The sequence below is a fragment of the Alexandromys fortis genome, unplaced genomic scaffold (genome assembly GCF_014885135.2).
Source record: "Alexandromys fortis isolate MF-2015 unplaced genomic scaffold, M_Fortis_MF-2015_v1.1 scaffold_165, whole genome shotgun sequence".
In the NCBI taxonomy this organism is placed as follows: Eukaryota; Metazoa; Chordata; class Mammalia; order Rodentia; family Cricetidae; genus Alexandromys; species Alexandromys fortis.
Genome location: NW_026068038.1, coordinates 1,985,813 through 2,008,987, shown reverse-complemented (window position 1 = coordinate 2,008,987; position 23,175 = coordinate 1,985,813). Strand labels below are relative to the sequence as shown.

Below are 23,175 nucleotides of genomic sequence, written 5' to 3'. Positions count from 1 at the left end.
CGCCCAAAATTCCATCCCGGGTTTTCCGTCACTCCGATTCCCGCAGACCAATCGGCTAGCACCGGTGGTCGGGGGGGCAAGTGAAGGTGGTCCCGGGGTGATCGACAGTCCCTCTCCAAGGCGGGGCCTCAGCTTCGACCAATCCTGAGAAGCTGATGGGCCGAGTCCGGGCGCAGGACAGGCGGCCGGGCCAATCGGCGTGGGGGGGCGGGTCCGGCCAGCCCGGGCTGTCGCGAGAGGCGGCCACCCCGCCCACTCCGCTGGCCGCGGCCGCCCGTGCTCGCGAGCGCGCTCTGCTCAGCTCCGACGGCCCGGGCCGCGATCCGTCCGCGGGTCCGGCTGGATCACTCCGCCACGCCAGGCCCGTCCGGGCGCCGCGCCCAGCCTCGCAGCGGGTAACGGCCGGCCTGGGCGCAAGCGCAGGAGGCGGCATGGCCGGGGCGGCTCCGTCGGGGGGCGGCCCGCACTGACAGACCCTGCGGCGCGCGGGGAGATGGGGGCGGCCGCCTCCCGGGCGACGACGACGACGACGAGGAGCGGCCGCCGCCGCTGCCGCGCACCGGCCGCCGCTGGGGACGGGCGCGGGCAGGGCGCCTCCCCGTGAGCGGCGGCCCCGAGGCCGCTCGCCGCCCCCAGCCGCCCCGGCCGCGGCCCCGGCTCCGGCCGCCGCGGGGCCCCTGGCGGGCGGCTCCCCCGGCCCGCGCGCGCCCNCGCGCCCGGCCCGCGCGCGCGCGGCCTCGCCCGGTCCCGGCGCCCGGCCGCGGCCCTGCGCGCCCCCTGGCCGCCCGCGCGCGGCTCCCGGGCCCGGCGGCGGGCGCGGCGCGGGCGGCAGCATGGTGGAGAAGCGCTGCCCGTTGCAGAGGGACGGCGTGTACCGCTGGTTCTCCGAGCTGCCGTCGCCGCAGCGCGTAGAGTTCCTGTGTGGCCTGCTGGACCTGTGCATCCCTCTCGAGCTGCGCTTCCTCGGCTCGTGCCTGGAGGACCTGGCACGCAAGGACTACCATTCCCTGCGCGACTCGGAGATTAAGGCCAACAACCCGGCGGACCTTGGCAGCCTCACCAACCTGACGGACGAGGTGGTGCGGAGCAAGCTGCTGGTGTCGCTGGCGCTGCTGGGCTCGGAGCAGCGCGAGGCGGCGGGCGTGTTGTACCGCACGCTCACGCACACTGACTCCATCATCCACAACTACGGGCTGCAGCTCAACGAGGGACGCACGGGCGATGAGTTCCTTCTGCTCTTCACCATGGCCTCCAACCACCCGGCCTTCAGCTTCCATCAGAAGCAGGTGCTGCGCCAGGAGCTCACGCAGATCCAGAGCAGCCTCAACGGCGGCGGTGGCGGTGGTGGTGGTGGCGGCGGCGGCGGCGGCAAGAGCGCGCCCGGTCCCGGCGGCGCTCTGCCCACCTGCTCGACCTGCCACAAGGTGAGCGCGCGCGTGCGATGGGGGCAGAGCGCCTGGGGTCCTTCCCTGGCCGGCAAGCAGAGACCCACTAGGGACCCGGTGGCCGGCGTCAGTGCGCGGCCCCTTTGTGTGCTCTGTGTCACAGCCCACGCTGGAGACGCGATAAGGCCTTTGTCCTGTCACCCGGTCTCTTAGGTGACAGATAAGAGTTCAGCGATGTGTCCGACTTGCTCTGACCAGATCTGGTGTTTCGGAGAAGACTCTGGAACCTTGGCACAAGAGGGCCCTGCCCCTGCCTTCCTGGCACAGGTGCCCCCGGGCCGTCAGGAGGGCGCGCGCGTGCATGGCAGGGGTACGATGTATGCGAACGTGTGTGCGCGCGCGTGTGTGTTCGGGTGGGTTGTGCACGCTAGTGAGCAGGTCTGTCTGGAGAGCCTGGCCATTGACAGGGGCTTTGCAGCCACGGCGCCTCTGTATGTTAGTTGCCACTACTGACCCGCTGTCAGGGAGAGCCTAAACCCACTGAGGTGGGATCCGGCCTTAGTTATTGATAAGTCAGCTTGCTGGACAGCGAGGGCAGGCAGCCTGACTGTTCAGAAATGCCAGCTTTGGCCCAAATGTTTGAGGATTGGTGCAGCACCTGCTTCTTATGGAAGCTGAAGGCCAGGTTTTTGGAGGCCATGGTGACAAGCAGAAGGAACTCATTCTCCTGCGCTCTCTTAGCCTATAGTTGTGGATGGGCATTTGAACCTTTGAAGGCAGCCCTGGATCCGGGAGCCCATATTTGCTGTAAGAGAAAGGCTTTTCAGTGCCAGGGGACCATTGAGGTACCACACTGTGTCCTTGGCAGTAGGAGGCCACAGTTGGGCCTTCTGCCCAGCTTCTCTGCAGCCTTTAAAAAAAATTTTTTTTTAAGTTAAAACTCTTAATAGGCTTCCCCTGCCCAAGGTGAACAAGATGGGGTGGTTAGGAAAGCAGGCTTTTTTTTGTTTTCTTTCAGCTCTCTTTGAACCTTGGATTGTGGCTTCTCCTTTTTAATGTCTTCCTCTAAGAAGTGGTTGTGGTTACTGGATGGGCTTCTATGGTGTCTTACCTTTTCAGTGACATTTATCTCTGAGACTGGTTTTTCTGTTTTGTTTTTGCCCCTCCCCATACAGTTTCCCACCTCACTTCCCTATTGTGTGCTGGGCAGCTGTCACAAGAAAGGCAGGGCCCAAGGCAATTTCAGCTCCCCAGCTGGGGAGGCTAGGTTGCTGTCATCTCCTCCCCTGCAATTAGTTTTGCTCAAGATCATGCACTTGCCATGTACTTGCTGCAGCCAGACAGCTGTGAGTGAAGCTCACAGTGCATCCAGGGGTACCACTCTTAGGTCGGAGATGGTGACACTGGGTTTAGTAGGGCAGTCAATTCAGAGTAGAAGTGTCTAGAACACATGTCTTGGGTCCTCTCCCACCTACAATGTTGGGGATGGGACCTAGAACCTTGTGCATACCAGGCAGGTGCTCTGCCCCCCGAGCTTCACCCCACTCCAGCCTGCCCTTAGAGTGTCTTGTTTAAGATAGTATTTGTCTCAGGCAAAAGTCCTTTGAGAGATGAAGGGGTTAATCTAGTGCCACAGGGTGTGGGCACTGGTCACCAGCTGTGTAACCTCAGCCTTTGTCTCCTGTGCGGGCTAAAGTACTCCAGAGGTGACAGGGCAGCTGGCAGCTGTGCCATCAACATAGCCTTCCCGACCATGCTGGCTTCCAGTGCATTTCACAGAGGTGCGCATTGTCTGGCTTAAGTATCTGTCTTGCCTTGGGCATCACAGCTGTTTCAGGAGTTATGTGGGCCTGACAGAGTTGGGGTCCTTTTTGTAAATTTAGGGACACTGCTTGACCCTGGGAACAGGGTCAAGACTTAGCAATGAAGGCTGGGTCATGTTTGCCCAGGTCCAAACAGACATTTTTCTTTTTCTTCTCCCTGGGTCTTAGAAGTCACTCCCAAAGGGACTTTAGCTCCCTTAACTGGACTTTGGGCTCACTTGCAGCTCTGCAATTGAAAGCTGATGGTGTGCTTGGAGGGGGGAATCTTTGGAGGGTGATGTCCAGCTGAGTACCTGGTTAGCACTGGACTGGACTGGACCTGGGCCTCCGTGTCATCAGGAGAAGGCAGCCCTTGCCTCCTCCGTAAGTGTCACACTTGCTCTCGAGGCTCTGCTCTCAGAAATGAAGATGTGGGTTGCTTTTGGATGTCTTTGATTTATATTTTTATTTCTCTTAACTTTCTGAAAAAACTCATTATTTGTATTCACTTCTCTAAGCCCTCACTTTTCATTTTATTTAAAAATACACAATGTTCTGAGTAATCTAGGAGATTAAAGGCGTGGTTTATTGATTTTTTTTGTTTTGTTTTTTGTTTTTTGTTTTTTCGAGACAGGGTTTCTTTGTAGCTTTGGAGCCTGTCCAGGAACTAGCTCTTGTAGACCAGGCTGGCCTCGAACTCACAAAGATCCGCCTGCCTCTGCCTCCCGAGTGCTGGGGTTAAAGGCATGCGCCACCACTGCCTGGCTATTGATTTTAAAGACCAGCATTTCACTTTATTGCTCACTCTGGGCTGGGAGTTGCTATCCTCCTGCCTCAGCCTACTGAGAGTTGAGAAGATAGGTATGCACCAAGCCCAGCTGTGAATGGCATTAAATAGGCATGACTTACTTCAGAAAACCATTTGCTGTATCATGCACACTAGTATGGGAGGATGAGGGGCTGCAGGGCTTAATTTCCTGAATGCTGCCTATGTTTTCTATCCCCTAGACATGGTCATAGGGTTCTATAGTGAGAACAGTGTTTACATTTTATTTAAATAAAAAGCCTTGGTTTTGGAAGCAGGTTAAATCAAGACCTTTGACTGGGTAAATGAGGTTCTCGATCTCAGTACTCAGGAGGCTGAGGAAAGAGGAGCTGGCGTTCGACTGCCCTGGGTGGACTTGTACACTTGTTCAAGTTGGTGATAGGGAGCTGGTGCAAGAGAACATTTACTCTGAGTTGTGCTGGTTAAGGGTGTTGTGCAGTGCTCTGTGGTCATAACATGGTTGAACTTCAGATCATCTGATCATTCTTGAAAGACACCTCTGAGCCATCACTCCCATTCTTCCTACTGGTCCCTCAACAGACAGACACTCATGATCAAATTTCTGTCTCTATGGATTTGTCTTCTGTGATCATGTCATGTAAATGAAATCACAAATACTTGCCCTTTTATGATGAATTTCTTTCACTTGGCATGCTTTTAGGCTTCTCTTGTGAGAGTTTGCACACCACTTTGCCTTTTTTTTTTTTTTCTCTTGAGACAGGGTTTCTCTGTAGCTTTGGAGCCTATCCTGGAACTAGCTCTTGTAGACCAGGCTGACCTCAAACTCACAGAGATCCACCTGCCTCACGAGTGTTGGGATTAAAAGCGTGCATCATCACTGCCTGGCTGCCCTTTTTTAATTGGCTGAGTAATATTCATTTATCATGTGGCTGAGGGTTTTTTTGGGTTGATGCTTAGTTGAGGTCTTTCAAGGTAAACTCTTGAATGCCCAACATTAATACATGCTCCTTGGCACTCTGTTATCACATGCCATTCCAAGGGACTTCATTCTTGGGGTGGACTGCCACCTGGGAGACTGCTGGACAGTGCTACATAGCTGTCAGGCCCTCTGGGCACTATGGTTACAATGGCAGGTGGAGTTGGCTGTGGGTCTGTCCTATTACGGTTGTGACCCTGGTGTCTGTTCTGGAAGCCAGAACTACTTCATAGGGAGTTTTTCTCTTAAAGGAGGTGTAGCATGAGTAATAAAAACCCAGAGACAGATACTGGGGTTCAAACTGAAAAGATAAAAGAAGCAAAGCAGCCAATCACTAAAGAGCTCTTACCTCTATGAAGTCTTCAGACTGAAAAGAGAGTGAGTTCCTGTCTCATTCTTGCCTTATATTCTTCTCTAGTGCTGGTATTAAAGGTGTGCACCACCACCACCCGGCCTCTTTGGCTAACTAGTGTAGCTATTGAGGTTAAAGGTGTGTGCCACCAGTGCCTGGCCTGTATGACTGACTAGTATGGTTAGCTTTGCACTCTGATCTTCAGGCAAGCTTTATTTGTTAGATCATAAACAAAATAGCACTATAAGGAGGTCTGAAATAGTGTGCTGCATGTGGTGTGTATTGAGGTCCTGGTCTTGCTTTCTGGAACATGTCTGTACAGTTGCAGAGCTGTCCACCTGGTTTTGGCCGTGTATATCCTAGCGTTTGCCTTGTGCAGACAGCAGTGTCCATAGACTACAGATAAAATTGTTAATAAACTCTTGTCTGAGACAGGCTACACTTCTTTTTTTTTTTTTTTTTTTTTTTTTTTTTTTTAGTTTTTTCGAGACAGGGTTTCTCTGTAGCTTTGGAGCCTATCCTGGCACTAGCTCTTGTAGACCAGGCTGGCCTCGAACTCCCAGAGATCCGCCTGCCTCTGCCTCCCGAGTGCTGGGATTAAAGGCGTGCGCCACCAACGCCTGGCCAGGCTACACTTCTGCTTGGCCACTTGTCTGTGGTAAGCTCTTGCAAGTCGTTGCAGTTCAAAGGTCAGGGATTGGGGCAGTTTGTCCTGTGGATATCATGTGAGGAGCAGATGGCTTCACTTGGTTTCTCTTATAACCCTGAACCCTTCACACTGCTGCCAAAAGCCCCCGGCATTCTAAAGAGCTAGAGTAGGTTGTGTCTTCAAGGGACCTGGGACTGAGATGCTATTTTTTTTTCTCCAGGGCAGCCGGATTTTCTCTCCTGAGTCCACTGTCTGTACACATTGCTCCTTGTGTTTCTACCTAGGTGGGAGTACTTCAGTGCATGGCCAAAGCATTTGTCCTGTTCATAGTGAAGTGCATGATGTGGGCTTTTAGACACCCTCAAACTCTGTTTTAATAGCCTTCTAAGTGGCATTATCTCCAACAGTAAGCAGAAGCCTAGTCAGGTCTTAGAGTCATGGCAGGTTCGCTTGCTGCCATGGAATGGTGTGGCTGTGTGGCTCTGAAGTGACTGCATTTCCCCCACGTTGAACTCTAAAGCTGTTGCTTTCACAGTAGTCAGTCCATGGCCACCTTGGTCACCACTTGAGCCCCATAAGCTGTGTGCTAGAACATCAGAACCTGGAAGCTGTCACAATAGGACAGGGTCTTATACATAGCATGGTGGCATTGTGTGTGTAGGTAGCCAGCAAATGCCAAGTCTTGCTGCTTTTCTGAAGCCATATTTGCTGAAGTTCCATTCTGTCCATTGTGCCTCAGTCCTGTGTGCCATATTTACCTTGCCTTTGGGTTGAGAGCACACTTACAATACACAGTTTCCAGAACATTGGCATGCAATCTGCTAAAGGTGCCGCCTAAGTGTGCTGTGTCTGTAAGCTGGTCTTGCACCAACCAGCTTGCCTATCTCTCCGTGGCCACAGATACTAAGGTACAAGCCTTTAAGAGGCTTTCTCTTGATATTTTGTCCTTGACATCTCTGTTCTCTCCCTCAGACCTCTACTTGAGTCTGTCCTCTGTTTCCTCAGGGACATTGCAGGGTCAGATGTCTGAACTTTGCTATTTCCTGTCTCCCTTCTTCCCCTTCATCACCTTTGACCTCTACTGTTTTTGTGTTTGGTTCTTAAGCATGTTCATTGGCTTTCTAAACAAAGCTAGCCATCCTTCTTTGTCCCTCCTGAACATGTGCCCGTGATGTCTACTCTCATCTTCAGATATACCCAGCCTTCTGTCACTTCCTTTGGGCCTTTCATTTCTTCAGCTAAGATGTTTGATTTTTTGTTGTTGTTGTTTGTTTGTTTTTGAGACAGTGCTTCTTGTGTAACAGCTGTGACTGTCCTGGAACTCACTCTATAGATCAGGCTGGCCTCAAACTAACAAACAAATCCACCTGCCTCTTCTTCCTGAGTGCTGAGATTAAAGGTATGTGCCACCACTGATCAGCATGCTAAGATACTTTTTTATTGGTAGGAATTTAAGTAGTTTCTTGATTTTAAGGTTTAAGTAGGTTATATAATCAGAGACAAGTGGCCAAAATGGTATAAAAAGACTCTGGATGAAGAGTTCCCTCACCAGGGCCAGATATTGCTCCTTTCTTTCCCTGGGGCTTGGGCTAGTTAGTTTTACATTTAAAGTGCTTGCTGGTCATGGTGTTTTCCAGTCAGCATTTTAGAGGCAAAGACTCTGCCTCAAAACAAAGTCCTCAAAAAACCAAAAACATAGTTTTTATCTTTTCCCCAGATACCCAATCCCTTTTGTAAAACAGTTCTTTCTAGAACTTTTGGGAGAAACTTACATGTTTCTTCCTCCTACATCCATCCCTTTAACTCTATGCAGTCTGTCAGCATCACATGTGCCTACCATACAAGTATGACTGAATTGTTCACCTTGTCCTTATAAACATGGCCATTTACCTGCCATTAGTGTCACCTGCACCATTCCAGTGATACATCTTGCTGAGTACTGACAGGCTCTGTAGTGTGTGTGTGTGTGTGTGTGTGTGTTAGTTTGTGCTCTTTAAAGCTGCAGTAGAGTATAGTGTGTGTGTGTTAAGTCTGTGCTCTTTAAAGCAGTCACAGAGCCGGGCAGTGGTGGCGAACGCCTTTAATCCCAGCACTTAGGAGGCAGAGGCAGGTGGATCTCTGTGAGTTCTAGGCCAGCCTGGTCTACAGAGTGAGTGCCTGGACAGGCTCCAAAGCTACACAGAGAAACTCTGTCTTGAAAAAAAAACACCCAAAAATAAATAAATAAAATATTAGTATGTTTATGTGTAGTCTGTGTTCTTTAAAATGGTAGCAGAGTATGCCTACCTGCTTGCTCCTTTCCCCACACCTACCAGTACAAAAGCAGACCTTGGTCATTGCCATTCAGAGAGAAGAGCCATCCTCAGGGTCCTCTCCAGGTGATGTTGCACATTTTTTCTGGTCACCAATTGTTGGTATCTCTTTGTGTTCCCTATTCTTTCCTACCAGGGAGTAAAGGGGTCTTCGTGTTCTGGAAGTAACTGGACTTCTGAGGACATTGACTCTAGGAAGAGTTGTGTTTGTTTTCCTAGCTTTGACTTTTCCACACAGTTTGGTTTGTTATATCACATATGGCATTGACCTAAGTAGAAATTTGCTATAGAACACATCTACTATAAAAGATACATATGTGACACATGCGTGTTAAGCATGACACAGCTTAAGAGAGGGTACTTCCCAGTGTCATCTGGCGAGAACTTGTTGAGTATCTTTCCGTTGAATCACCCCATCTGGAATTGATTTGGTGTGAGGGACAAAGCTCCTTGATGCTGTACGTCCAGTCCCTTTCTCAGCACTGTCTGTTGGATGGTGGTCCTTCCTCCTGAGGTGGAACTGCTGTCACCACACATCTCATCACTATCTGGATTTGCTTCTCAGCTCTCTGCATGTTTTTGAGGGTGTATGGGACTTTTTTGTTTTTGTTGTTGTTAAATTTTTAATTAATTAATTTACTTATTTTGAAATGGGGTCTCACCCTGTAGCCCAGGCTTGCCTGCCTGGAACTCATGGTCCTCCTATCTGAGCCTTGCTAGGACGAGGAATATAGCTGTGCACCACCAGGCTGGCTCCTGTGAAGGTGCTGTGGACTCCCCTGTGCCAGGCCCGCAGTTCTCAGCATGGCACGCCTGTCTCTACATACCATCTTCTCTTGCAGTTTCTGCTGTTCTCTGACTTGTCCACACCATGAGCCTGTACAGGGGCAACTGTTCCATTGCCCACTTAATGGCTCACATATTCCAGTCTTCCCATCACATCCTTTGAGATTTTCTGCCCAGTATGAGCATACACGTCTTTGTGTGTCTGTTGAAATACTCACTCACGGAAGCACAGAAATGGTGATCATCCGGCTTCCCTGCCCCACGGCTCCAGGGAACATCTGTTCTAGCCAATGAGAGAAGGGAGGGGCTGGTGCTGTGGCCAGTTCCTGATGCAGCTCCGTGGCATGGCAAGAACTGTTTTTCTCATGTACTGTGGGCTGTTCCCAGGAAATTGCATCCTCTGTGTCTTGTGTGGTGGTCTTTGACTTGTTCTTTCTCTGGTGCTGGCTGCACAGCTCTCAGGTAAATGCTGTGCCATGGTTCTGGGCTTCATGCTGTCTTCACTGCCAACATGTAGAACCCATAGAATCCTGATTAGGTACATTGAATGGTGAGGGCCCTGTGAGGCATTGGACTGTTTTCCTGTGGCAGTCTGGGGAGTTTAATTCATTTTTGCAGAGTAACTATTAGTCCCGAGAAAGGCTTGTGTGTACTGTGTTCCTTCTGTGTTCCTGCAACCCTGGCTTGTAACAAAGCTGGGTGCTGTAGTTGCTAATGATTAGAAGTAAAGGGAGGAGCCATGTCACTCTAGTGTCTAGCCTGCTTCTCTCTTAGTCTAACCAGTGATGCCAGGTTCGTCCTCAGGAGGGAGAACCATGGAATTATTCTTGATTGTTTGAGAACCACAGGGAAGTATCAGTAGAGTTCCTACAAAGGAATTAGTGTGCCCTCAGGCCTTGTACTGACCTACAGTGAGCCTCATTAAAGCTTATGCAGGTGGGAAGTCCTAGATGTGCCCAGTGCAGTCACAGGGCATTCTGCAATTTGCAGTTAAGATTTAAAAGTTTATGAAGCAGAGGCTCAACCCCCTCTGCCATCACTCTGGACATGTGAGAATGATGCTGGGCAGTCTCTTGGTGCTGTTTGGTTAAAATTGAAGGGACATTTGAAGGTGCCAAGTGGCAGCTGTGGGAAGGTTGGTGTGGTACACCCGTGTATGCCAAGCTCTAGGCTTTCTGAAATGGGGGTAGAGGCTTCTGTGCTATGCAGAGTGCTAAAGGCCGGCAGGCAAAGCACATTGGGAGGACAATCTTCTGAGTGTGTTTGAGTGTGGGTGCCTGCCCTGTAAAGAGAGTAGGAGCCATCTAGGGGTGGATGAGGAGGCTCTGACTACCCTGTCTTCCCCTTCAGGGTCATGTGAATGTGAGATAGAGAACAAGGGTCCAAGAAGGGAGGATGGATGATTTGGCTCACTTCTGCCATGTGCTCAGCTCTGCATTCCAGGGATGTTTTGAATCATCACCACAGAGTTAGTTGACCCGTGTTCCTCTTTTGGTACTAAGGAAACAAACAGGTAAGCCTAGCAGTTTGCAGAGGTGGCATCAGTTGGTGGCTATTTTTGTTATGTGAAGACAAAATGATATTTGTTTTAGTTCGTTGTTAGAAATGAAAGGAATCTCAGGAGAGTGAGATGGGAAGGCAACTTGGTGCTAGGATGCCGCAGAGGTGGGCAGGGCCATTTACACACCAGTACTTCTCTGTGATTAAATTACAGGCAAAACTTACACTGGTGAAATGCACAGTTTTCCTTTTGCCTTTTTTTTTTTTTTTTTTTTTTTTTTTTTTTTTTTTTTTTTTTTTTTTTTTTTTTTTTTTTTTTTTTTTTGTCGTTGTCGTCAGTTTGATTTGGTTCTTTTGAGACAGGGTTTTTCTGTAGCTTTAGAGTCGGTTCTAGAACTTGCTCTGTAGACCAGGCTGGCCTTGAACTCACAGAAATCCACCTGTCTCTGCCTCCCAAGTGCTGGGATTAAAGGCATGTGCCACTACCGCCTGCCTTTTGCCATGTATTTTGACAGCTGTGTGAGCCAGTTTGACACAAGCCTCTGGCAGGGTAAAGAAGGGGCCATTTTCCACTCCCTTGCTGTTTTCCACTGTGTTCCTCCTTCATCCTGTGCCCTCCTTGGGCTTTTTTGCTCTTGTTCTTTGTTCTGTTCTGCTACTTTTCTGTTATTGGTTAGTTTTGTGTTCTCTGAAGGCTTCATTTAACAGAGTCATGGAATTCGGTTTTATCTCCTGCTTCTTTTACATTGTGAGGTTTCATGGTGGGTCTTGTGGTAACTTGGTGCTGTCTTACCTCTCAAGTCTACTTTGAGTGTGCAGTATTTCACACTGTGGTGGAGGCTACCTTTGTCCGGGCGGGGGGTGGGGGTGGGGGCGTATTCCTATGCCAACCACAGAGGCCCTGAGCCTCACAGTGCATTGTGGTAGTCTGCTTCAATAGGAATTTTTTTTCTTTTTTAAATCAAAATGAAGATAGATGCTGGAGTGAAGCTCAGTGTGGCAGAGTACTTACCTAGTGTGCACAAGGCCCTTACACCTTACACACACACACACACACACACACACACACACACACACACACGAGGAGGAAGGGAGAGAGGGAGGGAGAGGCAGGAAGTGGTGCCACATACTTATAATTCCAACATTTGGAAGGCTGCAGTAGGAAGACCACAAGTTCAAGGCCAGCTTGGACTACAGGACAAAACCCCGTCCTGAGTGAGTGAGTGAGTGAGTGAGTGAGTGAGTGAGTGAGTGAGTGAATATAGATTCTTTCACATTTGCTCACATAGCAAAAATGTGATTTTTTTTTTTCTTAGAAGGCCCAGCTTGGTACTGCATCCTTTTAGCTTGTGCTGGCATACAGCTTTGCTTTCCCTGTGTCATCAGCGATATTGTTACTGAGTTCAGGACTTTTGGTTGATGGCTTTTTTTTTTCTTGCGGTACTTTGAAAATTGAAAAGTAGTGAGCCGGCTGGCTGTTTTGTACCTCCCTGTTTTCTGTGTCATCTTCTGGCTAGGCTCAGGATCTTGTATTGATGGCTCTGCTGTGTCTGTGTGCTCTCCTAAGCTTGCCTGTTGGTACTCTCTGAACATTTTGGAGCTGTGAATTTATGCCTTTTACTAAATTTGGGGGCTTCATCAGCATATCCCAGTTGTTATGTCTATTTCCTGAGGGGGTGCAGTTGCATGCATTTAACCTGCTGTTGGGACACCTCCATGAATTCATCTTCAGAGTCATTGAGATGACAGCATTTTGTTGCCTCTAGTCTGCTGCTAGGCCTTCCTGTGGGCTACTGGTTCAGAAATGTCATTTTCTTGTTCTGAAGTTTCACTGTTTTTTTTTTGTTTTGTTTTGTTTTGTTTATTTGTTTGAGACAGGGTTTTTCTGTCTAGCTTTTGGTGCCTGTCCTGGAATTCACTCTGTAGACCAGGCTGGCCTCAAATTCACAGAGATCCACCTGTCTCTGCCTCCCAAGTGCTGGGATTAAAGGTGTGCACCACCACCACCTAACTTTGAAATTTCACTTTTAAAATTCCATTTTCTTGAGGGGTATGGTCGCATACTTTTTTTTTTTTTTTTTTTTGGTTTTTCGAGACAGGGTTTCTCTGGGTCGCATACATTTTTAATCTCAGCACCCAGGAGTCAGAGGCAGGTGGATCTCTGTGAGTTCTAGATCAGCTAGAATTAGTTAGATCCTGTCTCAAAAAAACAATCAACCAACCAAACCAAAATCATCCCCCAAACCATCTCTGTTTTTTTCTTGGTGCCCTTTTGTTTTTCAGCCTGTGCTTTCCTTGTATTGCTTAATAATACTTCCCTGCTCTTCCTACCCGAGGTTCTTGACCAGCTTAGTCATTTCTAAGAGGCTTTTGCTCTGCCAGGGGTGTATTTTTGTTTCTCTGGTTGCTTCTTGGATTTTGTGAGGAAGATATTGTAGGACCTGTGGATTGCTTCTGAAGAGTAAGGATGCTTGGGTTGGCTAGGCATCCCACACATTTCTCTTCTTAGCCCATGGTCAGCTTGATTTCCCTCAGCAATTTTAGTTGCTGTGTTTTCTTGAATGTATGAGTCACAGAGAAGCAATCGACCGTCTTTCAAATCCATGGTTTATTGTTCACACACAGGGAAAGAGAAACTCTTAAGTGACACCACAGTATCCAGGGGGAGAGTTGACACAAGCCAGTCACGAATCTATTTTGTTTTCTGAGATAGGTTTTCTCTGTTTAACTGTCCTGGAACTCACTTTGTATGACTGGCCACCCGCCCACGGAGATTTGCCTGCTTCTGCCTCCTGAGTGCTGGGTTAAATGTGTGTGCCACCACTGCCTGGTCCAGTTACAAGTCTGAATGACCAATGCACAGCAAGTCACCATGTTCATATCTACAGTGAGTGGGTTCTGACTCTGCATAAGATGCTGTTTGAGAGTGACAGAGGTTAGCTAGTTACACCCAGGTCAGCCAGGATGCCAGAGACTTAGCAATCACTGAGATCAGAGCCAAGCCAGAGGCAGGAGATCCTGGTGAGAGATGTGGTCACTGAAGGGGTCCTTTGTTGCTAGTGTGTATTGGAGATCAGCATCTGCTGAACTGCTGGGAGACTTGGATTTTAGAGCCCTTCACAGCATTTTTGATCTTCCAAATAAACTTCCAATTGGTGGGGTCACCAGAGCTTGCTTCTCGTGGCAGGATGTTGAGCAGGAGTGCTTCCATCTTCCTTTATTTTTGTGTTTTAGGCATTCACTATGCATGTAAAGTGTCTTGGAACCAGCTCCATACCTGTGTTTCTCAGAACTGTGCTGAAACATGGCACAGTTGATAGGTAGGGTATGGGCATCTCTCTTGGAAGTAGCGGTGTTCTCTTTGTGTAGTTGTACTGAAACTCTACCAATAGGCTGCACCCTAGATCAGCTCATGGGTTCCTTCTCCCTTCTCTGGGCACAACGCACAGGGTGAGATACCTATCCCTTGTCTGTCTGGCGGTAGTTTTGCCAGTGTCTGTTGCCCTCAGTGCTGTTCAGCTTGTCGGTGTTTGTAAGTTTGAGCTGGTTACTGGGTAAGCCTATTGCTTTGGCGGTGTGGAGCCCGTGTTCTAAGGCTGCACTGCAGTCTCATTAGCATTCTTCTTGCTGTGGCTTGAGTTTTTAGTGGGTTTACTGTGTTTGGCCAGTTCATCACACAAAACTCCAAAGTGGACACATGCTTCTGAGCTAGACTCAGAGATACACGCCTGTGGTCACACACACCAGGGAGCCTGAGGCAAGAACATTGCTTGCTTGAGCCTAAGAGTTTGGGAGCTTAGGGCTAGCCTGAGCAGGGTAGCAAGACCCTTTCCCACTTGTTAATGAAACATATTCCTAGCCAGAATATTCACTGTAACAATATTGTGTATAATATGTTTTTAATATCAGCAGTCCTTGGGATAAACACCCACAACTTGTGCCCATTGCTGCCTCTTAGGTGTGGGATTGGGGACCTAACTTCCACTTGGAGGCACAGAGCTGAGGGTGGCAGCTGCTGCCTGGGTGTAGACATCCTGGGATTTCCTGTTGGGTGTTCCAGGAGGACAGCTGAGGAATGGTTTGTGCTTTACTTTAGATGGAATGGGCTTCTTGTACTGGGGTTCATTATGCCTTTAAACTTGGCTCCTGGGGGCTGGAGAGATGGCTTATTAGTTAAGAGCACTGGCTGCTCTTCCAGAGGACCTGGGAACTGGGTTCAATTACCTAATGGCAACTCACAGAAGGTCTGTAATTCCAGTTCCAGGGCATCTGACATCCTGTCTGGCCTCCTGGGTCCTGCACTCATGTGGTATACAGATAAACACAAAGACAAAAGACATGAATAAAATAAAAACAAATAATTGCTAAGTGTGGTGGTACACACTTTTAATTCTAGCAGTTAGGAGACAAAGGCAGGTAGGTCTCTGTGAGTTCAATGCCAGCCTGGTCTATGTAGAAAGCTCCAAGTCAGCCAAGGCCTCTGTGGGCACCTTCACTCATGTGCCCCTAGCCAGACAGCCCCTCACCACATATCATAGAGGAGACACTGAAGCCAAAGCCTGAGTCCGAGGCTGGCACGGATTGCACAGCGTTCCTTCTGCCTGTGTATGTCTTCTGACAGTGCTGGTGGCAGCTGATTCTGTGATTATGATGAGCCCCATTCTAAGCTGCTCCCGAGAGCCAGCAGCTTTAGTCTTTTTTTTTTTTTTTTTTTTTTTTTTTTTTTTTTTTTTTGAGACAGGGTTTCTCTGTGGTTTTGGAGCCTGTCCTGGAACTAGCTCTTGTAGACCAGGCTGGTCTCGAACTCACAGAGATCCGCCTGCCTCTGCCTCCCAAGTGCTGGGATTAAAGGCGTATGCCACCACCGCCCTGCTAGCAGCTTTAGTCTTAAGGTTGCTACAAGCTGTTGAAGATGCCACCTGCTTCCTCTAGCTGCATGCACAATCAGTGTATGGCTCAGGGTCCCCAACGGCATGAGTGTAAGCTATGGCTCTTGATTATAGGAGGATGATAAGGTTTAACACCCTGTTCCTCCTCCTCTCTCTCTAGTACCTGGACTCACTGTGCAAACCTCCAATGGAATGGTGTGTAGTAAGGCAGAAGCTGTAAGTGGTTAGGCAGTAGCCAGTCCCAGTCAGCAATGATGGTCCCTTGGACCTGCCTCATACCATATCAGAAAGGGCATGGTGATGAGAAGCAGGTTATTACTTTCAGGGACATCTTCTGTGTACCATCTCAGCCCTCAGTTACATCTGTGGAGACATGTTTCAGCATCATAAACTAATACCTGGTCACCAGGAAGAGCCTGTTTATACAGTTCCTAGCCTCCTTTTGGTGTCTAGCAGGGTTCTTCCAGCAGACAGGGCTCTTTTGCTGACTGTGTTGAGTAGCTTCCTGTGCAGGATGTGGGAATAGCTTGTGGTGGGGTGTCTAGGCTCTCAGAGCTGTGTCCTAGCCGACCTCACTGGATGTGGAAGAAGCCCATTCTCCCACCACCTTGAGGATTCCTCCCTGTGCCTCTGCCACAGTCGAGCAGTCTCTTCCCTTCTCTCCATTTTCTCTATCTGTCTGGTAGAAAACATTAAAAGGAATTTTTTTGTGTGTGGAAAGTGGTTTTGGTTAGCATTGGCTTTCATTTGCCTAAGTCAGCAAATAGCTTTCACTATTAAACTATTTTCTTGTTCTGGTTTAGAGACACAAAATGACTATTTTAGTTAAAGTGCTTACAAATCAGTTTTCTTTCTTTCTTTTTTTTTTTTTTTTTACATTGACTTGAAAGCATGTAGCAGATGTTACTCTTTCCTGCTTAGGCATTGCTGGTAGTTGGCTAGACTGTGTTTGGGTAGTAGTGCCAGCTTCTGTTGCCTTGGCTCGACGCATACCCTTACGCCCAAAGGCCTATCCCTAGGTTTGGTAGTTCTTCCTGCCAGTTAGGTCCCGGCTCCATGGTGGTTTCCTGACCACTGTCTCATCCTCTCCACTTGATTATCCTGAAGTTGTCATCTTCTCAGTGAGAAACAGGGCATCTGGGGTCTTGATCAGGTGTCTCTACCCATCCCACAGTCCTGGGGTAGTACCCTGGGACCTAGTTTGTGGAATGGGTATATGGAGGCTGTAGAAGGCAAGCACAGCTGTGTGTACCTTTCTGAGCTGCTTGTACCTTGTAGGAAGGCATCTATATTTAGACTGGATCTTTAGCTTCTTTTTCTAAAAGTAGTGTCTGTTCTTTGTATAAAAGCTGAAAAACAAAAAATTAGAAAATAAAGCCAGACGTGTGTGCCTATAACTTCACTACTCAAGAGACTGAGGCTAAAGGATCACTGTGAGTTTGAGGCCATTGTGGGTTATAAAGTAAGACCGTCTCAAAAACTTACCTTGTCTTTAACTGCTTCACTCTGTGGTATCTGTTGTGATACCACTGCTGCTGAAAGGCCTGACTGGCTCCACTCTGTGGCTGCCAGTGCTTATGCCCAGGACCGGTCCAGGATGCTGCTGGAGCAGCTGAGGGGCTCACTTCCTGCTTCCTGGTTGCCTCCTGCCTGTGGGCAAGGTCCTGTCACATCTGAGGACTCTTAAGAAGCAGGAGAGAAGGGATATAAGTGCTATGAACTCCTTGGTTTTTCTTTTCCTGTCTTTCCTGTGACTGTCTGCTTGTATACACATTTTCCTCTTTTCACATACCTGTGAGCATTTCCCCATACATTTTGTTTCCTCTGATTCTGTTTAAAGGACTTCTGGTCTGTTGGGTGGTGGTGGCACCTACCTGCCTTTAATCCCAGCACTCAGGAGGCAGGTGGATCTCTGTGAGTTTGAGGTCTACAAGAACTAGTTCCAGGACAGTTTCCAAAGCTTCAGAGAAACCCTGTCTTGAAACAACAGAAACAAAAAAAGGACTCCTGATCTGTAGTCAGACAGCTGTGGCTTTGTGTCACCTGTGAATTTGATGCATGTTGATGTCATTGATTTTCATCCTGTGAAGGTGAATTGTGTCTTCCTACATACAAATCCTTGGCTATATTGCTGGTTGGTGATAGTTTAGGAATCTGCTGACTTCTAGGTAGCGTCAGAAGATCAGAAGGCGCAGAAGTGTCAGTTAGCTGTGTCTTGCCTACTGGCTGTCCAGCAGTGTACCAGTCAGTACTTGCCAGCTAAGACTGAGACTGTTACCTGTCTTGTTGTGATGACTTTGTTTAACTGAAATTTGGGTAATGAAATGACTTCTCAAGCTGTCATTTCTAATTATGGATGGAATGATGACCTATCGTGATGGACATATAAGAAGGATCTGTTTGAAGGAAGAGAGACCCCCCTGTATTCTAATCCAGGGAGGTGGATGTTAGGGTAGCTATCTTCTCAAGTCATCATTGCTAGTCTTACATGGAGTGATGACCTGTTTGATGGACATATAAGAAGGGTCTGTTTGAAGGAAGAGAGACCTCCTGTATTCTAACACAGGGATGTGGATGTTAGGATGGCTGCCCAGTACTCAGGGAAAGTCCAGGAAGGCAGAGAGTCTCTGAGGATCCATGGCTTATGCCTCTCCTATGTGGTCATGTGTTTTTAATTGTGCTGTCTGTGGCAGTACTTTAGTCCATTGAGGTGACCTAACAGCCCCACTATGTGTACCACAGCAGTCGTAGTAACAGTGTCTAGTATCTGTCTTCCAGCTTGGTAAGCTTCATACATGCATTTTAATTACCATTAAAGCCCTGTGAGCTACTTACTATTATTTCCAGGTTGTAGTGAAAGAGGCTGAGACAGAATTTAGAAATGAAATCTCCTGACCAGTCTCATCAGTGAGCAAAAGGTCTGCACACTGTGCCCATGTTATCTGCTCATACTCTTGGTCCCCTTCTTTTCTTCCTTCCCTCCCTCTCATCATGTAGCTCAGGATGACCTGGAACTTGTGATTCTTCTGTCTCTGCTTCCATGAGTTCTGGGACTGTAGGTGTTTGCCACTGTGTCCACTGCTCTCCTTGATGTCATTGCTGCTGTGCTTCACTCTTTTCTTTCTAACTGGGCATGTGGCCCTAGACAAAGTGTTGGGAGTTGTGTTCCAATTTTATTTGTAATGTGGGGATAACTTGGTGTCTTGTGTGGGCTGATGTGTGTACCTACTCCGGCAGCTCACTTCCATTTCCTGTTGGAGCAGTGGCACTGGGCTATGAGAGGTCCATGCTTCCTTTGCTTGGCTTGTCTGATGCAATCTGTATTGGGGGGGGGGGGGCTCTACTTCCAGAAATACGACTGCATGTGAACATGTCCTCTTTGAAAATGGAATTGGTGTTTAAAATTAAATTTCTAAAGATTGTTTCCCTGATCTATGAATATCAAAGTGAATTTATGCATAGTTTTAAAGAAGCCTGCTGTGGCTAATGCTCTTGTACAATGTAAAGATTTGTCACTTGTATTGGTTTAATAAAACACTGATTAATCAGTAGCCAGGCAGGAAGTATAGTTGGGACAATCAGACTAAGAGAATTCTGGGAAGAGGAAAGATAAAGATGCAGTCGCAAGCCAGATACAGCAAAAGTAAGATGAGAATGCCTTACTGAGAAAAGGTACGAAGCCACGTGCCTAAACATAGACAAGAATTATGGGTTAATTTAAGTTGTAAGAGATAGTAACAAGCCTGAGCAATATGCCAAACAGGTTATAATTAATTTAAGCCTCTGTATTTCTTTTGGACTGAACGACTGTGAGACCGGGCAGGAAAGAAACTTCCATCTACAGAAGCCTATAAATATGAGCTTTTTCATAGGATATTACAGTCTAAAGAAAACCTTTTTAAAAATTGTCTATGTTTGAGGAACAGTTTTTAGCTGTCATGATAGGACCAACATCAGCCATCAAGCCACAATACCCCCATGACTTACTTCCCTGGAAGTAAGATATAAGTCCATCTGGTCTGATTATCCCCATGGCACTGGAATTCTAATGCTAATGGCCCTTCTTGTAGGAGTTACCTAGCCTTTGATCTGACCCAGGAATACTCCTTTATTTTGAAATGTGGTAGTCAGGAATGTAGAATCTTGAGGTTCACCATGGGCCCAAGTTATAATACACATGTACCATGATTTGGAAGTGCTTGTTTTATTTTGTTTTACTTGACCCTGGGGAATCCAGTCTAGGGCCTTGCATATTCCAGATGAGATTCTTGAGTGAGCTGAGGACACTCTTCCCCCTTTTCACTTTTTGAGATAGGCCATCACTAATTACTCAGGCTGACCTTGAATTTGGTCTCTAGCTTGGACTAACCCTGAACCTTCCATTCTCTTGTTATAGTCTCCTGGTTATCTGAGATTACATGCCTATTGCCACCAGGCTGGATGTACAGGTCTTTACTTAGGTATGGATGTACCAGTTCATCTTTACGTGCCTAGCAGATACACCTCAAGAGCCAGGGGTATGCTGCTTGGGGCCAGTGGCCTAAACTCCACTCCAGCAAGGTACTTCTGAGCAGGCAGCAGCACTAGAGCTCAGGTGATCTCTCCTGGGACACCAGGAGAGAGGAGTGTGTCTTGGGTTCCGGCAGGTGCTGAACATCAGATCTGCCTGCAGCCATTGCTTGTTGGTGCCTGAGCAGAGCACAGTGATGACAGCTAGGCAAGATGGGAGTACAGAGAATCACCTGGAAATTAGTGCCACTGGGGCCTTTGGAACTTGGTGCTGTAACTGAATGTCTTACAGATATCAAGTGCTTCTAAATGGAAGGCGTTGTTGTATGTTGCAGAGGATCCTTCCATGAATAGACCAACCCAAAAGGAAAAGAAGAAACAAACAAACAAAATGCAAAACAAAACCATGCCTTGCTGAATGCTGGCAATGCAGCTGTATAGAGGTGAGAGATACTAAGGGAGCCATATGGACAAGGGGAACAGAGCCCAAGGTCTTACAGAAGGGACTTTGTGTCCACTGGGCCAGGGTGAGAAGTAGGGACAGGTAAATGAGATGGTGGTGCCCACCTGAGTCCCTGTGGGCTGTGCCACAGGCCCTGATGGCCTTGGAAATGTTGACCATGATGTTGAAAGAATAGTTGGAAGGGAAAACCTATGACCTTTCCTTGGAAATAAAGTAAGGTACTCTGCTCAGAGAGAATTTGAACTCATAGGAAGAGCTGGGCAACAGAGTGCCTTGGCTTAGCCTATAGGCTTTGCACAGGATGGGAGGGCAACATGTGAACATCAGGTCCACTGGGGCTATGCTGAAAGTGAGTCAGAGTATCTGTGTTGAGCTGTGGGTCACGTGGACAAATTAACCTAACCAAAAATAACTTAAAACAGCATTTCTGGGAATTGCAGTTGAAGGCAGCATTCATTGTAAACAGAAGAGCAAGAGGTGAGAGGAGGAAGACCAGACAGACTAACAGGCAGACCATTTGACCTTGGGGTCATCACTTCTTAAGGCATTTTTTCCCCTGCATGTGTTTTCATCACACAGCTAGCTCACAGCTCTGTCCTGTCCTAGACCTGGCCACTGGCCTGGGGACAGCAGCTCTCAGCTCTGGGCTGAGTCTACATGGACATAGGAAGTGCTTCCTGTTGTTGTCATTACTGAAGTCAGCGGGTGGGCAAGCCTTACTTCCTGGGTCTCAGCACCTGGCCCCACATAAGGATAAACCCCTGCAGGACTCTGGCCTGGATGTGTAGGGGTACCCTAATGAGGCAGCACACCCCCTCACTGCCTTCATATGTACGCTGGGGGTGGAAATCTGGGTTTTGCTAGTGGGCTCTCTGGTGATGGGGGATGCTGTTTTCCTGTGACTAGTCAGAACAACTCTGGCCCCTTCTTGGAATCAGGATGTAGAGTCAGGAGCTGTGTGAGTCAAGCAACCACGATGGGTTGCTGGTGGCTGGTGGCCATATACTGAGAAGTTATATATGTGCTACTCACAAAGTTGTGTGAGAATCTTGTCTCCCCAATAAGGGTGTGTCTTGTTCTTAATGTTCAGCTATTAAAGGATGAAAACTGGTAAACTGAAGGCAGCTTGCCGTGCAGTCCAGTTTGGTTTGACTTCCAAATGCATGAATTATAGACATATGTGAAATTCCAGGTTTATAATTTAACATTTTTTTTGTGTCTTTTATTATCATATTTTATTATTAATATGTGTATATGCATGATAGGGTACATGTCTCCATGTCACTGTATGCATGGAAGTCAGAAGACAACCCTGTGGAGTCAGTTTTCCTTTTTACTTTGTTTTCAGGGATTGAACTGAGGCTTGAAAGTCAAATGTTTTCATCCACTGAGCCATTTTACCCTGCCCTCTTCATTGACCTTCCTTCCTGAGACAGAATTTCATGCAGCCCAGGTTAACATTGAACTTGCTGTACAGCCAAGGGAAACCCTGAACTTTTGATCCTTCTGCCTCTACCTTCTGGATGCTAGGATTACAGGTGTGAAATATCGTGCCGGGGGATCCAGTTTAGGGATTCATGAATGCTAGGCAGGTACTCTGCCAACACCTCCAGACCCAAATTTAACTTTCTTGATAACTTCTTGGTAATGTCTTTTTAAATTAAACGAATGACCAGGATTGTTTCCTTGAGTTCTGTTGATGTTCATAGAGACTGGCTGGTGGCACACTGCTTATAGGCATCTGTTGTGCTCTGCTGGATACTGGGATGCAGAGTAAGCCTTTTGTTGTTGAGTCAGGGTCTCCTTTATAGCTCTGGTTGGCCTGGAAATCACAATGTAGGTCAGGCTGGCCTGTAACTCAAAGAGATCCATAATCCTCTGCTTCCCAAGTACTGAGATTAAAGGCATACATCATCATGCCAGGTCAGAATAAGCTTTCTTGACTCCAGTTTGGCCAGGCTTCTACTGAGTGGCTCTGACAAACTGGGTGGTAGTCTGTTGTTGGAGGAGGCCACTTGGAAAAAATCACTCAGAAACCATATTATTTGTTATACTGTTTGGCCAATAATTTAAGCATATTTCTAGCTTGCTCTTAAATCCCAGACTAACCCATCTCCATTAATCTGTGTATTGCCACGTGGCTGTGGCTAAGCAGCAAGGTTCCGGCACATCTGTCCCCAGCTGTGGCTACATGGCTTCTCCTTGACTCCGCCTTCTTTCTCTCCCAGCATTTGGTTTAATTTTCCTACCTAGCTCTATTCTGCTGGTCAAAACAGCTTTATTCATTAACCAGTAAAAACAAAACATAGAAGGACTTCCCACACCAGTCTGTGCCTTCATTAAACTGCCTCTGTCTACTTCAGAGCCTCAGGGCCTGGCCTCTGAACAGCCAGTGCCACCTGCCACCACCAGGTAGGTAACAATGACAAGCCATGGGCACATGGCTAGAATATTAGGAGCAGGCATATCCCAATGCTCACTGCTTAAGTTACAGGCTGAACCAAGAGTAGCTGCTAGATTTTCAACTTCCTGCTCCCATGGTACACACAGTAGGCTATTAAGTCATGGAACCCACAAGTCTTTTCCCAAATTTTAAAATCTTTAATCTTTTTCTAATATTTGAAATCTTAAGGTAAGACTGAAGTGAAAACATTGCTATTTTTTATTTTATATCTAGTCTATTTGTGCTATAAATTTTACCAATACTGATAAAGGGGGGGGATGGAGGATACTGCAGTCCACCCCCTTCCCAGCGGCTAGTCAAC

General features: G+C 47.8%; 1 protein-coding gene across 3 annotated transcripts in view; it reads left to right on the top strand.

The window, feature by feature from the left end:
• The first annotated feature begins 756 nt into the window (after positions 1–756).
• Zcchc14 (zinc finger CCHC-type containing 14) overlaps positions 757–23,175 on the top strand; it is a 56,033-nt gene continuing 33,614 nt past the window's right edge. For 2 of the 3 annotated variants that reach the window (XR_007595866.1, XM_050165237.1), the window contains exon 1: positions 758–1,424. Coding sequence is in view for 2 of the 3 variants with exons in the window: in XM_050165237.1 (XP_050021194.1) it covers positions 834–1,424 (591 nt within the window). In the remaining variant the exon portion in view is untranslated. Of the gene's footprint in view, positions 1,425–23,175 lie in introns of all 3 variants that reach the window. The other variant, XM_050165238.1, reaches the window with a different exon arrangement.